Genomic DNA, 14,121 nt, shown 5'->3' on the forward strand with positions numbered 1-14,121 from the left:
TCTATAAAGTCATTGTGAACACTGAATTAGTGAAAACTGAACCATTACTCCTAAGGGAGATATAAGGGTAGGTTTTTGTGAACTTCTGGTCACATTTTGTCAAGTATATAACCTTGTTTTATGTATGTTTCTATTTAAGTACATTATATTTAATATATATTATTGATTCATTAGCATTGAACTCATGGCCAAGAGCACCATAACTCATGCCTGAATGAAATTTATGTGACACATACATTTTCTCCATAAGGCATATCGTAGCCTTCTTGGACTTAGAAACACTAGACAGGGGCTCCTGGTGGCTCAGTTGGTTAAGCGTCTGACTCTTGATTTCGGCTCAGGTCATAATCTCACAGTTCGTGAGATTGAGCCCCCAGCATTGGGCTCTGCACTGACACTGTGGAGCCTGCTTGTGGATTCTCTCCCCCTCTCTCTGCCTCTTCCCAGCTTGTATGCACACACTCTGTCTCTCTCTCAAAATAAGTAAATAAACTTAAAAAAAAATAAACTAGCAGCATTTCAGCACTATGCTTCATGGCCATTTTAAATAGTGAAGCCACCAACAAAAAGCACAAAACTGCAAAACACATAACACTAAATAGACCATGAAAAGGAGACTTGTTTACAGTCTCGGAGCTCAAACAAGAATGTAAGCATCACCTGTTATACCTCAGCTAGGAACCAGTGTGTCAGGAGATTGAAATGTTTTTGTCACTGTGTGCATGTAAATTACTGTGAAAGCACCACAAGTATTGATTTGGGAGTTACAAATTAACTTTAATGAGTAGATGAATTTGCAAATATGGAATGCACAAATAATGAACATCAACTTTATACCGGTTTAAATATCATTCTCTTCTTAGCACGTATCTAATTTCTAGGTCTGTTTCTGTTGACTAATTTTTCTACTTATTTTGAATTATATTTTCTCGGGGTTTTTTTGGAGGGGGGGATGTTTGGTAATTTTATATTGGTTACTAGACATTGTGAATTTTACCTTTTTGGGTGCTTGATAGTTTGTATTTATTTAAATATACTTTAACTTTGTTATAGGATACAGTTAAATTACTTGGAAATAATTTGATTCTTTCAAGCCTTCCTCTTAAGCTTTGTTAGGAGGGACCAGAACAGCCTTTAGCTTGGCTGAATTTTTCCCCACCACTGAACTAATACCTTTCTTAGTATTCTATTCAGTGCCTTGTGTATCGTAGTTCTTTCCTTCTGGTAACACAAATTCTTCCCAACCCTGTATGAGCCTCAAGGATTGTTCTGCCTGCTACTTTTTGGTAATTCCTTCCCTAGTTCTGGGTAGTTGCTGCATTAGCATCAGCTGAAGACTTGAGGGAAAAAGAAGGACCTTCTGTACATTTCTGAATTTTGCTTTTTGTGCAGCTCTCTTCTTTCTATACAGCTTTCTCCTTTCTGGTGTTCTACCCTGTGAATGCTAGCCATCTTGAATTCTTTACTTTTTTGTCCTCAGTTCAGAGAGGCCGCTGAGTTTAGCTTGAATTTGCCCTCCCTGAACTGCAGCTTGGAAATTCTCTCCAGCAAATATGCTGAGGCAATTGTATACCTCGCCTCATTTGATTTCCTTCTCTCAGAGGTCACTGTCCTACGTTGCCTGCCATCCAGTGTCTACAGACCATCATTTGATATATTCCATCTGTTCTTTTAGTTGTTAAGGTGAGGGTAAATCCAGTCTCTGTTATTCTATCATGGCTAGAAGCAGAAGTCCAACAAAAGTGTCAGGACTATTACCACTGTAGGAGTAGTGACATTTTTTAAGCAAAAATGAAAGTTGTCATTCTCCCTGCTTCCTTCTTTTTTCCTTCTTAATTGAATTCAAAAACCATTAAATGAGGCACAGGGCTTCTATCAGCACTGTCCACTGAAAGGACCTAGGAACAGTGATGCCTTAGTAGCAATAAACACACCTAGTGCCAAGATCCTGTCTTCTAGATACCATTCTCTACTAAAAGAGAACCCTATCTCCTGGTAGAAATGGCTGATTTCAGGGTTAAGTATGAGATGAGCCTAGAATATCTTGTGCCAGAAAGTGATAAACTGCTCAGAGAATTATGGGCACATGCCTCAAGGATATAGAAACTAGATTGAAGGGACATCTAGCCAAATCTGGAATGTTTGGGGCATCAAAATAAATAATCATTGTTATAATAACATCTAATAACCCACAAATACAATGAAAATCTCTACTGATGGAGAAAGGAGACTGATAAATCTGAAAGCAATGATGGAATTAGAAAATCTTCATCTGTCAACCATCATCATCATCATCATAATAAATAATTCAGCCAATAAACATTAATGGATGTTAGTGAGTCTCACCTTGATGAGGAATGGGCTATTTACATATAATTCCTCCCAATAAATATTTATTACAAAGGGAGGGAAAAAAAAAGAGTACCTTTTTTAGTTAATCAGGAGATAAACTAGCAGATACCAGCTTAACTCAGGTGATCAAAGTTAGCATCACCAGCAATGGGACAAGTTGAAATCATGTACCATCTAGTAGAATGTAATGAGAAGAAGGCAGAATCAGTTTTGTATTCCTGCCAAAAAGCACGTGAAGAAACATCAGACAAACCCAAATTGAGGGTCTTCCTATCATATAGCTGGCCTGTAATCTTAAAAGTATCAAAGTGATTGAAGGAGACTGAAGAGATCTGAAAACTAAATGGAAGGGTGATAATCCTGGATTGGACTCTGCTGTAAAGAACATTGTCAGGAGTTCTGGTGAAACTAGAATGAGATCTGGATTAGATAGATATTAACATTGTTAATTTCCGGACTTTGAGACTGTGTTATGCAAGACAGTGTCCTTATTTGTAGGAGTTAATTAACTGTTAGAGTATTCAAGGGAGTTGAAGCATCATGTCTGCTACTTACTCTCCAGTGGTTCATGGATGAAAGAATTCTTTTGTACTATGCTTGCAAATTTCTCTTAAGTCTGAAATTTTTTGTAAGTTAGAAACTATTTCAAAGTAAGAAAACATTTAATATTTTTTTCAGCAGCTTTGTTTTATGTTAGCTTTATGAAAAACCTTAAAAAGCTGTAACAAAATCCCGTTTAGTTCCACATTTAGTGAATTCTGAATAGAATAAAATTTCTTTTTTTTTTTTTTTTTTAACTTTTTTTTTTGTTTTTTGTTTTTTGTTTTTTTTTTTTTTTGGGACAGAGAGAGACAGAGCATGAACGGGGGAGGGGCAGAGAGAGAGGGAGACACAGAATCGGAAACAGGCTCCAGGCTCCGAGCCGTCAGCCCAGAGCCTGACGCGGGGCTCGAACTCACGGACCGTTAGATCGTGACCTGAGCTGAAGTCGGACACTCAACCGACTGCGCCACCCAGGCGCCCCTGAATAGAATAAAATTTCAATAAATGTAGACAGTATTAGGAAATTGGGGACTTAACAGTTACTATAAGGACACTTTTTACTCATAGTATGTACTGATATTTAGGACTTTATTCTCTTTCTTTTGTTTCAGCCTTGTCAGACCCAAGCAGCAGACTTTCAACTTCTCCTCCTCCTCCAGCAATTGCAGTACCCTTGCTGGAGATGGGGTTCTCTCTCCGGCAGATTGCCAAAGCCATGGAAGCCACAGGTAGGATAAGTTTTTAATATATCAGTATATACATATAGGAGAAGCCCGATATTATAGAGGGTGACACATTGTTTTAAGAGACCATAAAACTTTTTAATAGCAGATTTAGTTATAATGGTGTCATAGCAGACACTCTTAAATTGATGCCATGAATAATTATGTTGCCCAAAATCAGTATCATACTTTTTTTTCACCTGTTCAGGTGCTCGAGGAGAGGCTGATGCCCAGAACATCACTGTCCTTGCCATGTGGATGATAGAGCACCCTGGGCATGAGGATGAGGAGGAACCCCAGCCAGGCAGCACAGCTGACTCAAGACACGGAGCAGCTGTCCTAGGCAGTGGTGGGAAATCAAATGATCCCTGTTATTTGCAGTCACCAGGAGACATACCATCAGCTGATGCTGCTGAAATGGAAGAAGGCTTTAGTGAAAGGTGAGAGTCCAGTTTCCGTACTTGTTTTATGCGTTATAAATGGTGCTTCCAAGTGTCCCATTTATTTCCCTTCATAGATGCTTTTAATGGTTTGTAAAGCTGTTAACTAGAGGTATATGAAAAGATGGACGTTTCGCTTACAAGTTTATGTTTCTGTGAAGCGTAAAAATGATATGACAAGTCTTGAATGGATGTTTTTGTAGAAAATAGGTAATAATTTTTACTTGAAATTAAACTGAAAAGAAACAATTAAAAACAAGTTTATTCTGAAATAAACATTCTGATAAAATAATTCTCCTTTATAAATGATATAGAATGTTAATTTTAATATTAGAAATTGATTTAATGGATTTGGTTACCAAAGCTTGTGTCTTATATGCAGGCTTGTTTCTGACAATCTCAGTGGATATTTTCATAACTTTGCAATACGTTTCTCGTAGGCAGGGATTGTCATTTCATTTCAAATTTTAAGTGTTGAATCATTTAGAATTTAGTTAAGACCATTGATCTTTTTTGGATCTGAACATGCATTAAGCATCATTCCCTTGTTGGCATAATTCAAAATCAGGTAAGGGCACTTGACTAGCTTAGTTGGTAGAGTGTGTGACTCTTGATCTCAGGACCATGAGTTCAGGTTCTATGTTAGGTGTAGAGCCTACTTAAATAAATAAAAGTAAAAAAAAAAAAATAGGTAAAATTACTGCTTAGGGCAATATGACATATTTATAATTTAGGAGCTTTACCAAAGACAAGCTATGTTTCAGTTTTATCATAAATATATTTTATTCTTGGTAATATTTGGAGGAAAAAGCAAGACCATAAGTAAGCTTGTGCCTGTGCTTTCCATTTATGATGGTTCTTAAAAATCTGTGTTGCTTTTAAATTTGCACTTGTAGCGCTGATAATCTGGACCATGCAGAGAATGCAGCTTCTGGAAGTGGACCACCAGCTAGGGGTCGCTCAGCAGTAACAAGAAGGCACAAGTTTGATTTAGCTGCTCGCACATTGCTAGCAAGAGCAGGTAATTATATGTTTCACATCCTTCTATTGGTGAAAGTCGTATAGTTTATATTTTAAAGTCAGTGTGAAAGCAGCATTAAAGAAGATGAACTAATGATACTAAGTACTCAGTTCCTCCACATTAACAGAGCAGCTATTTGCATTTTTCTTCCTGTTTACATAATTTTGCATTGAAATCACAGCATACTTTCATAAATTTATTTTTAAGCTCCCTCTGGGTACAGAAGTCTATACTGGTTACTTGTAGATACTGAGGTATTTCATAAATGCTGTCTCTGCCCTCGAGCTGTTTATACTTTAAGAAGTGAAGATGAATGTTTAAAATGTCACATTAATATTAAGAAGGAGCTAAAAAGAGCACTGTGCTAAAGTGGTCACTGGCTTTTCTGATGTACTCTGTGGACCTTAGGACAAAACTACTAGGTAGGGCCCCAGAAAAGCAAAAGTAAATTTCATTGTTACATTAGTAAATACTTCTGGGATTATGCTCTAGACATGTGAAGTGTAATTTATAGGGAACATATTTTCTAAACTAAAAACTAGGATGTGTGACTTGTCAAAATGGTGTTTGATTTTTGAACTATTAAAACATAATTTTTCAGTAATTTATAGTAATAGTGAGAAGTTAAGACTGAACTAGAAAATACAGGATGTGTACTTAATATATAATGACTGATTTTTTTAAGTAACCCTAAAAGAATAATAACAGCTCACATTTACTGAGTGTTTTCCATATTACATTATGAAGTATTTTACATGGATTATCTTACTTAAACCTGTTAACAGCCCTGTGAAGTATGAGTGCTATTACCCCATTTTATAGAAGAAGAATCACACATGATAGGTCAGATTTTATGTTTATGGTCTGGAATCCAGGCAATTAAGAACTGGTGAAATATTCAGAATTACTTTATGCATGTAAATAAAATGCCTTTTTTGTTTTGTTCTGAGCGGGGTTATACCGCTCTGTGCAGGCCCACAGGAATCAAAGTCGGAGAGAAGGAATATCTTTGCAACAAGACCCAGGGGCGTTGTATGACTTTAATTTAGATGAGGAATTGGAAATTGATCTTGATGATGAAGCAATGGAAGCTATGTTTGGACAAGACCTGACCAGTGACAATGATATTCTGGGAATGTGGATCCCAGAGGTACTGGATTGGCCTACCTGGGTGTGTGTGATTGCAGCGGGGGCTGCTCTGACTTATTTTCCTGCCCTCCTGTTCATAGAGCTTACTAATAACAGCCTTGCCTAGAGTTGTAACACTGAAAAGTCTTAGATCTCTTCCTAAAGTTTGGGGCTCTAATGCTTAAGGTTACTTTGATACCTACAAACTAAAAAGAAAAAGCGTCTCTTGCTTTCTCTGTATGATTTTATCGTTTCCCTCCCCAGACTAGATGAATAGAGCCATATTTTGTTAATATTTGATTGTAATGTCAAAGATAGATTACAAAACTGGCATCACTTCTTAGCTCTTCTGGGTGTATAACATGGCTGCTGTGCTCACCTTTCTATCTGAATGCATGCTCTTCTCCTTCATAGGTTCCATTTAATCACTGTAGTGCCTCATTCTAAGAACCAGTGCCACCTAGGTCTTGTAACTACCTCCATCCAGGGGCAGGGTACATGGTGGGTTTGTATGTTTTCATTGTTTAGCATTATGCTTTTGTAGCGGGGAGCGTGAAAATTTCACAGGTCTGAATCCTATAGAAAAGAGCATCCACTATATTAAGTTAATAAGATAAATGAATCCTAATGACTTCTTAGAAATTCAGATAATAGATATGCATGTTATGACCAGATGTAAAGTAGGTTTATTAGAGGGATTTTTAAAAAGCCATTTGAGATAGCGCTAATTGTCATTTTTATTAACTCTTCTCAGTAGGAGAGTGAGTTAATTTTATTATAACTTATTAGATTGAGAAAGAGCAAGGAACACCTTGAGATCATGTGATCTAAATTCTGATTTGAAAGAAATTTGTTATGTAACATTAATGAAAATCCTGCAAATGTTCCAACACGCGTAAACAAAGTTATTAATTTAACATATAAATATCTACCTCTTCTTAATTTTATGTTAAATTGACTAATGATTTGATATAAAATTTTGTGCAGCATGTTTGTGAGTCTGAAGACAGGGAAGAAGTGGTGGTGTGTGAACTGTGTGAGTGCAGTGTCGTCAGCTTCAACCAGCACATGAAGAGAAATCACCCAGGCTGTGGGCGCAGTGCAAACCGCCAGGGCTATCGCAGCAACGGCTCCTATGTGGATGGCTGGTTCGGTGGTGAATGTGGGAGTGGAAATCCATACTACCTGCTCTGCGGCAGCTGCAGGGAAAAGTACTTAGCCCTGAAGACCAAATCCAAGACAACAAGTTCTGAAAGGTACCTTGAAATTGCGTAGATATCCAGACCCCCTCTGAATGAAGAGTATAAAGTATCTCTCATCAAGACGTGGGAATTAAAGCTTATTTTAACGTGAAGAGTTACACTTAACCTTTCCCTAAGTCCAATGACTGCTGAATTGGGGGCAGGAAGGATGAAGGTGGTTGAGGAATTCATGTTTTGCCAGAGCTGGGATCCTGCAGTCCATGGCAGCAGGTTTTTGACTGGAGTTTGACTCTATGAACCTTCAACTTGTTGGCAGGCAAGTTGCCTTAAGGCAGGACCCTTGCCTTAACCTTCAGGAGGCTTATGGTCAATTTTTTCATTGTGTTTTTCACTCTGTTTTTGTTTGACATCTTAATTAAGATCTTTTTGGTGATTAAAAAGAAAATAGACTGTTTAGATTAAATTGAGCTTCCGTGAAAATATTACTTCTTTATATCCTTGAATAGCAATTAATCTGTAGTGAGCAGGGCTTTTGCCCTTACTGTCAACTATTAAAATCTTTAAGGTGGTCTGGATGAGTGTTGTAGGTGACCTAGAAACCCCCCCAGTAACTTGGTAAAATGATCATTGATTTTGTAAGCATGTGTGTACCTACATACCAGTAGTTTTTCTTAGCCCATAACCTGAAACACTTTATTTTGTGTTGCTTTATTAATGACCTTTTAAAATGTTCTAATGACTTAATTTGCATTTTTGGGTACTAACTGTTTTGTATAAAAATACAATGTTCTTCATGTTTGGTGCAGGTACAAGGGACAAGCTCCAGATCTAATTGGCAAGCAGGACAGTGTGTATGAAGGTAGTTGTTTTGAGAGCTTCTTTATTTTACATGTATTTTTGTATATACCTTCTGCTTAACATCTGTTACTAAAATTTACTTTATGTGTATGTGTTGGTATTTAAGTACATATTAACTTAAAACTTTCTCTGAAAAGTTAAAGGTAGTTTGAAAGCAACAGCCCTAGTTTTAAAAATCAAAGGGAAAGGACCTGGGTTCAAATACTAGCTTTACCACAGAATGTTAATTTCTGTGTGGCATATATTTTTTTCGAAGTAGGGAAAGTATGGAGTACATTTTGAATTTCCATCCTGATTGAGGAAAGTAAAAAGTACAAAACTGATGACAGCGTGAATTTATACGGAGCATTCATTTACTTCAAATAACTGATTCTTTAATGATTGTGGATAGCATTAAGAACTCTTTGTTGGCCCCGTAACAATAGCTTTTATTAGCTGAAACCTTCATTACCAGCTGTAACATTTGCTGTTGCTTTAGGTGGGTTTGACTCAGACTCCCTTTCCCTTAGACTCTCACTATGTTTCAGGGAGTGCAGTTTGGTTGGGTCACCAGGAGATGGTGCCATAGCATATTTTGTGGGCACTGGGCTTTCAGTCCATCTGCATTTTAGACATATCTCACAGTAACCGTTGCCAGCAGAGTTACTTCATGTTTATATTCACATACCATAAATTTATTTATTTAAATTCCAGAAGACTGGGACATGTTAGATGTTGATGAAGATGAAAAGCTAACAGGTGAAGAAGAATTTGAATTACTTGCTGGACCACTTGGTTTAAACGACCGACGCATTGTACCAGAACCAGTTCAGTTCCCTGACAGTGATCCCTTGGGAGCATCAGTAGCAATGGTAACAGCTACCAACAGTATGGAAGAGACTCTAATGCAAATAGGTAAACTGAAATGATAATTGGTATTGATTTTTTAGAGTCTGTATTAATTTGTTTCTTAGACTGGATAAATAGTAATACAACATTGTTCCACCCCGTCAAGTATCCTTAGCTAGTTGTTTGAACATTTTCAAGGTATAAGGTAATATTTTTCATTTTTTGCTTTTATGAAATGCCAAAGTAATAAAAAGAAAATTTATAAAATATGAGTATGATTTTTTTTTAAAGAAAATAGGGAAATCCTGGAACTGACTAAAACCAATTTTGCAGTCTTTTTTTTTTTATGTGCATGAAAGGGTATGGGTAACTTTTGCTCTCGGGAATACAAAATAAAGAATTAGTATTGGTGACTCAGCCCTTTCTGTATACTTAAAGCATATTTTAAAAACTGTATCTTTTCTGTGTCTGTTATATATAATATGATATATGAACAAAATAAAACCAAAAAAATTTAAGGAACATATATAACAGGTTATTGCCTTAGAACTGTCTCTTTCTCCCAAGGAATTTTCTGTGTAACAAAGTCCAAATGAACAAAACACATTGGTTTGCTGTGTTTCCTTGCAGCCCAGAACGTAGATAGAATGGGAAAATTTTTCAGTGCTCTGGATATGTTTTTCAGGTTGCCATGGCTCTGTAGAAAAGAGTTCCTCTGGAAGAATAACACTAGGTGAGCAGGCCGCTGCCTTAGCAAACCCTCATGACCGGGTGGTGGCTTTAAGGAGAGTGACTGCTGCTGCTCAGGTTCTTCTGGCAAGAACCATGGTAATGAGAGCTCTGTCTCTTCTCTCGGTCAGGTAAGAATTATCTTGTGTCAGGTGATGCTAAGTTAGTTCCTAGTATGTATTAGACAGGAGTTTAGTATTGTTTGGGAGGATGAGATAGAATTTTTAGAGCCTTGAGTATCTAGGCTGTCAAATGAAAGAAGTTGGAGATAGTCATCATTGTTATTCATTCATCCAGTTGGTAAATACTTAGCTCTTTTTAGGTAGAAAATAAGAGTATTATAGTAGCTGAGTAAACTGCAAACATTTTTAATTTTATTATCTGAAATGAGAAACTAAAGCTTTCAATCCATTTGATGCAGGATAAAATCAAAAGGTTGAATGAATTTTCTGCAAAATTGACCCAACTGTGTAGCTATTTCAACCTGCAGATTCCATCATGGAGACTCCTGCCATGTTCATACTGTAGAATGTAATATTAAAAAAGGAAGAGAGCCAAGAATACCTAAAAGACATCCATTTAAGAAATGGTTAAGCAGGGGCGCCTGGGTGGCTCAGTCACTTAAGCGTCTGACTGTTGGTTTCGCCTCAGGTCATGATCTCACGGTTTCGTGTGAGTTCGAGCCCCACGTTGGGCTCCATGCTGACAGTGCAGAGCCTGCTTGGGATTCTCTGTCTCCCTCTCTGTGCCCCTCCCCCACTTGCACTATCTCTGTATCTCTCAAAAATAAATAAATAAACTTAAAAAAAAAGAATTGTTGAGTAGAGGTATATAAAAGTAAATCAGTGAAGACAGAAGGACCCTGAAATAAAAATTCAAAAATAGATGAGACTCTGGTATTGGATAGTGGAGAACAGAATTTAGAAACTGACCCACACATATAGATAAACACTTGGTGTATGGTTTGATTTATGATAATGTTTGTATGGCAGAACAATGAGGAAAGCATGTCTCCTCACTAACTTGGGCTTAGGTCACATGGTTTATTCAACAGGAAAAAGTGAGTCTTGGCCCCAACCTCACACTATATAAGACAAATATTTCCAAGTGGCTCTTAGATCTAAATGTGAAAGATAAATCAATAATGTTTCTCTAAGGTAGGAAGAATTTATTCTCAGTCTTGGGATAGGTGCAGTTTTCTTAAGTGAGTCACAAAAACCATTCATCATCAAGAAAAAGATTGATAAATTGAACTACATTAAAAAAGAACTTCTCTTCAGCAAAAGTCATTAAGAAAATAAAAAGTCAGAAAGTAAAAAAAATGAGCCACTTAATGGGAGAACATATGAACAATGCATATAACCAACAGAACATGTAAAGAATTTCTACAAATCTATGAGAAGAAGAGACAACCCATAGAAGAAGTGGGCAAAATGCAAAATAATACAAGAGGATCTCCAAATGGCCAGTAAACATGGAAAATAAGGTCTTCAGCCTCATTAGTCTTCAGAGAAATGAAAATGGAAAACCAGTGAGATACAAATACACCTATTAGAAAGGCTAAAATGGAAAAGACTGGTGGGAAAATGTGAGCACCTAGAAAATGTGGAACACCCAGAACACACTGCCAGTAAGGAAGTGAATTGGTACAGCTACTTTGGAAAACCGTTCAATAGTACCAACCAAAGGTGAATATGAACATACTCTATCACCTAGAAAGCTACTCCTGGGTATATATTCGGCAGAAATGCTTCTATATGTGCACCAGAAGACATAAGCAAGAACTTCATGGCACTGCTATTTATAATAGCCCCATGCTAGAAACCACCTAATTGTCATCTGTATGGAGAAATGAATTATGGTAGATTTTATTAATATGTCAGTGAAAAAGAGTATCTACTGCTATAATGCAACAACGTGGATGAGTCTTAAAAGAAGCCAGACACAAAAGATTACAGACTTTATCTTATTTATATAAAGTTCAAAACAGGCAAAACTGATACATGACTTAAAAAGTCAGTGGTATTCGTTACTTTTAGGGGTCTAGTGACTGAGAAGAACCCAAGCAGGCTTCTTAGGTGTTGGTCATGTTGGTCCTGTTTGTGAAAACTCACAGTTGGTGAACTTTCTTGTGTATTATACTTAGTTATACTTCCAAGTTCATGAAATTAAAATAATTAAAATCTTAACAGTTTCCAGCTTAATATTTTTTGACTTATCTTAAGATACATATGGCTAGTAATATTGCAGCTTGACTTTTATTTTAGTTATTGGTACTTTGGCTGATAGGTGGGGCTCCCAGTGGTCCCTTCAGAAATCTGTTTTCTTTATCCATCTGAAGTGTTTTTTCTTTCTTGGCAGTGGTTCCAGCTGTAGCCTGGCTGCTGGCCTGGAATCTCTGGGGCTTACAGATATCCGAACACTGGTTCGGTTAATGTGCTTGGCCGCAGCAGGGAGAGCTGGCCTTTCTACCAGCCCTTCTGCCATGGCAAGCACCTCAGAACGCTCACGAGGTGGGCACAGCAAGGCCAGTAAGCCCATCTCTTGCCTGGCCTATCTGAGCACAGCAGTGGGATGTCTGGCATCAAACACTCCTAGTGCTGCCAAACTCCTGGTGCAGTTGTGTACACAGGTAAGCTGGTTTTCAGTGCTTTTCGTGTTGCGTTATTTCTGACCAGTTCTTAAAGAGCCTTTTGAGGTGAAATCTTTTTGTTCCAAAATTATATGTAAAAATTAAACCTGTTTGTTCCAATTGCCTCTTCAGAACTTGATTTCTGCTGCAACAGGTGTAAATCTAACCACGGTCGATGATCCAATTCAGCGAAAGTTTCTACCCAGCTTTCTCCGAGGAATTGCTGAAGAGAATAAGCTTGTAACCTCCCCAAACTTTGTTGTAACTCAGGCCCTTGTGGCATTACTAGCAGACAAGGGGGCCAAACTGAGACCTAACTATGATAAATCTGAAGTTGAAAAGAAAGGTAAGTTTCATATCATTTACCATTTTAAATATACAGTCTTGTAATCAATTTGATGTGTGCTTTTTAAAACGTGTTTTAGAGTTGTTGTAAGTGATAAATTACATAGCGTCATGTATACTTCTTAAGTTCAGATCATAAAAAACTACATGGATCCTTTCTCATGGTGCATGGAAACAGATATTAGAAAATGTACCAAATTAATCTTGGTTTGATTATTCTATTAGATTATGGTTTGAATCACAATAGATAATAATCTTGGTTAGGTGTCCTTAATAAAATTTATGTAAAGATACGGTTATTTTTCTCTTTGTCATAAGATGATAACAGTTTGAAGGGACTCCTTAATCATTATTGTCTCTACCCTTCTCTTCATCAGGACCATTCGGCCAAGATAGATGGGCTTTGGGATCTATCAGCCCAGCCTCTTGACTGGCTGTTATGATCACTTTTGAGCAGCAAAAGCCAAACTCTTACTTTTTAGGGCATGCTGTCTCTGCCCTGGCTTTGAAATTATTTCTGATGCATTCTGAATATGTGTGTACTTAGAGCAAAGAGTCTTGGTGTATATAAATGTATATTTGCAATGAATCAGATTTATTAGAGAATGTGATAGGAGATAAATGCTTTATACCTTGTATGCATATCTTAGTGAATTGATTGCTTGCAAAAGTGCTAATTTTTAAAAGATATGGGTTAACCCATTTTTTTTGTTTACCACCACCAGCTCTTACCTGGGCATCATTTCATTGTTTTGTTTAAGCAGGTTTAACTGCCCAATTGTATGCCCATCCTTCCTATGATCCTTCTGCTGTAGGCCCTCTGGAGCTGGCTAATGCCCTGGCAGCCTGCTGCCTCTCCTCCAGGCTGTCCTCACAGCATAGGCAATGGGCTGCTCAACAGCTTGTGCGCACTCTTGCTGCACATGACCGCGACAACCAAACTACTCCCCAAACACTCGCTGATATGGGAGGAGATCTCAGGAAATGCTCCTTTATCAAGTTGGAGGCTCATCAAAACAGAGTATGTATTTTGAGCCCTAAGTATGTTAATCACCTTATGTAAGATGAAATAGTTTCTGCCCTTCTCTGAGAGCTTAGATCTTAAGTGTCTCTCTCTCTCTGCCTCGTGCACACACATGCACAATTACCAATATTTGTCTAGTAGTTACCAGCTTTCTTTTCTCTGTATGTTGGGTTGACATAGTAGTGTACAAATAGAAAAATCAGATGGGGGATGAGAAGAAAACCAAGGGAATTACCTCACAAAGATGAGGGCTTATATGTGCAAGAGGAGAAGAAATTGTTAACTGCTGTGTTAATC

At 37.4% G+C, this 14,121-nt stretch overlaps 1 protein-coding gene across 10 annotated transcripts in view; it reads left to right on the forward strand.

Annotated features, from left to right (window-relative positions):
• HERC1 (HECT and RLD domain containing E3 ubiquitin protein ligase family member 1) overlaps positions 1-14,121 on the forward strand; it is a 187,125-nt gene that overhangs the window by 136,224 nt on the left and 36,780 nt on the right. For 7 of the 10 annotated variants that reach the window (XM_042988679.1, XM_042988678.1, XM_042988685.1 and 4 more), the window contains 11 exons: positions 3,507-3,623; positions 3,826-4,057; positions 4,954-5,078; positions 6,029-6,249; positions 7,194-7,462; positions 8,215-8,267; positions 8,960-9,160; positions 9,780-9,954; positions 12,185-12,455; positions 12,588-12,801; positions 13,565-13,821. In XM_042988679.1, the coding sequence (XP_042844613.1) occupies positions 3,507-3,623; positions 3,826-4,057; positions 4,954-5,078; positions 6,029-6,249; positions 7,194-7,462; positions 8,215-8,267; positions 8,960-9,160; positions 9,780-9,954; positions 12,185-12,455; positions 12,588-12,801; positions 13,565-13,821 (2,135 nt within the window). The remainder of the gene's footprint in view (positions 1-3,506; positions 3,624-3,825; positions 4,058-4,953; positions 5,079-6,028; positions 6,250-7,193; positions 7,463-8,214; positions 8,268-8,959; positions 9,161-9,779; positions 9,955-12,184; positions 12,456-12,587; positions 12,802-13,564; positions 13,822-14,121) is intronic. The other 3 variants (XM_042988686.1, XM_042988682.1, XM_042988684.1) reach the window with 3 other exon arrangements.

This window comes from Panthera tigris, chromosome B3 (assembly GCF_018350195.1).
Source record: "Panthera tigris isolate Pti1 chromosome B3, P.tigris_Pti1_mat1.1, whole genome shotgun sequence".
NCBI classification, from domain to species: domain Eukaryota; kingdom Metazoa; phylum Chordata; class Mammalia; order Carnivora; family Felidae; genus Panthera; species Panthera tigris.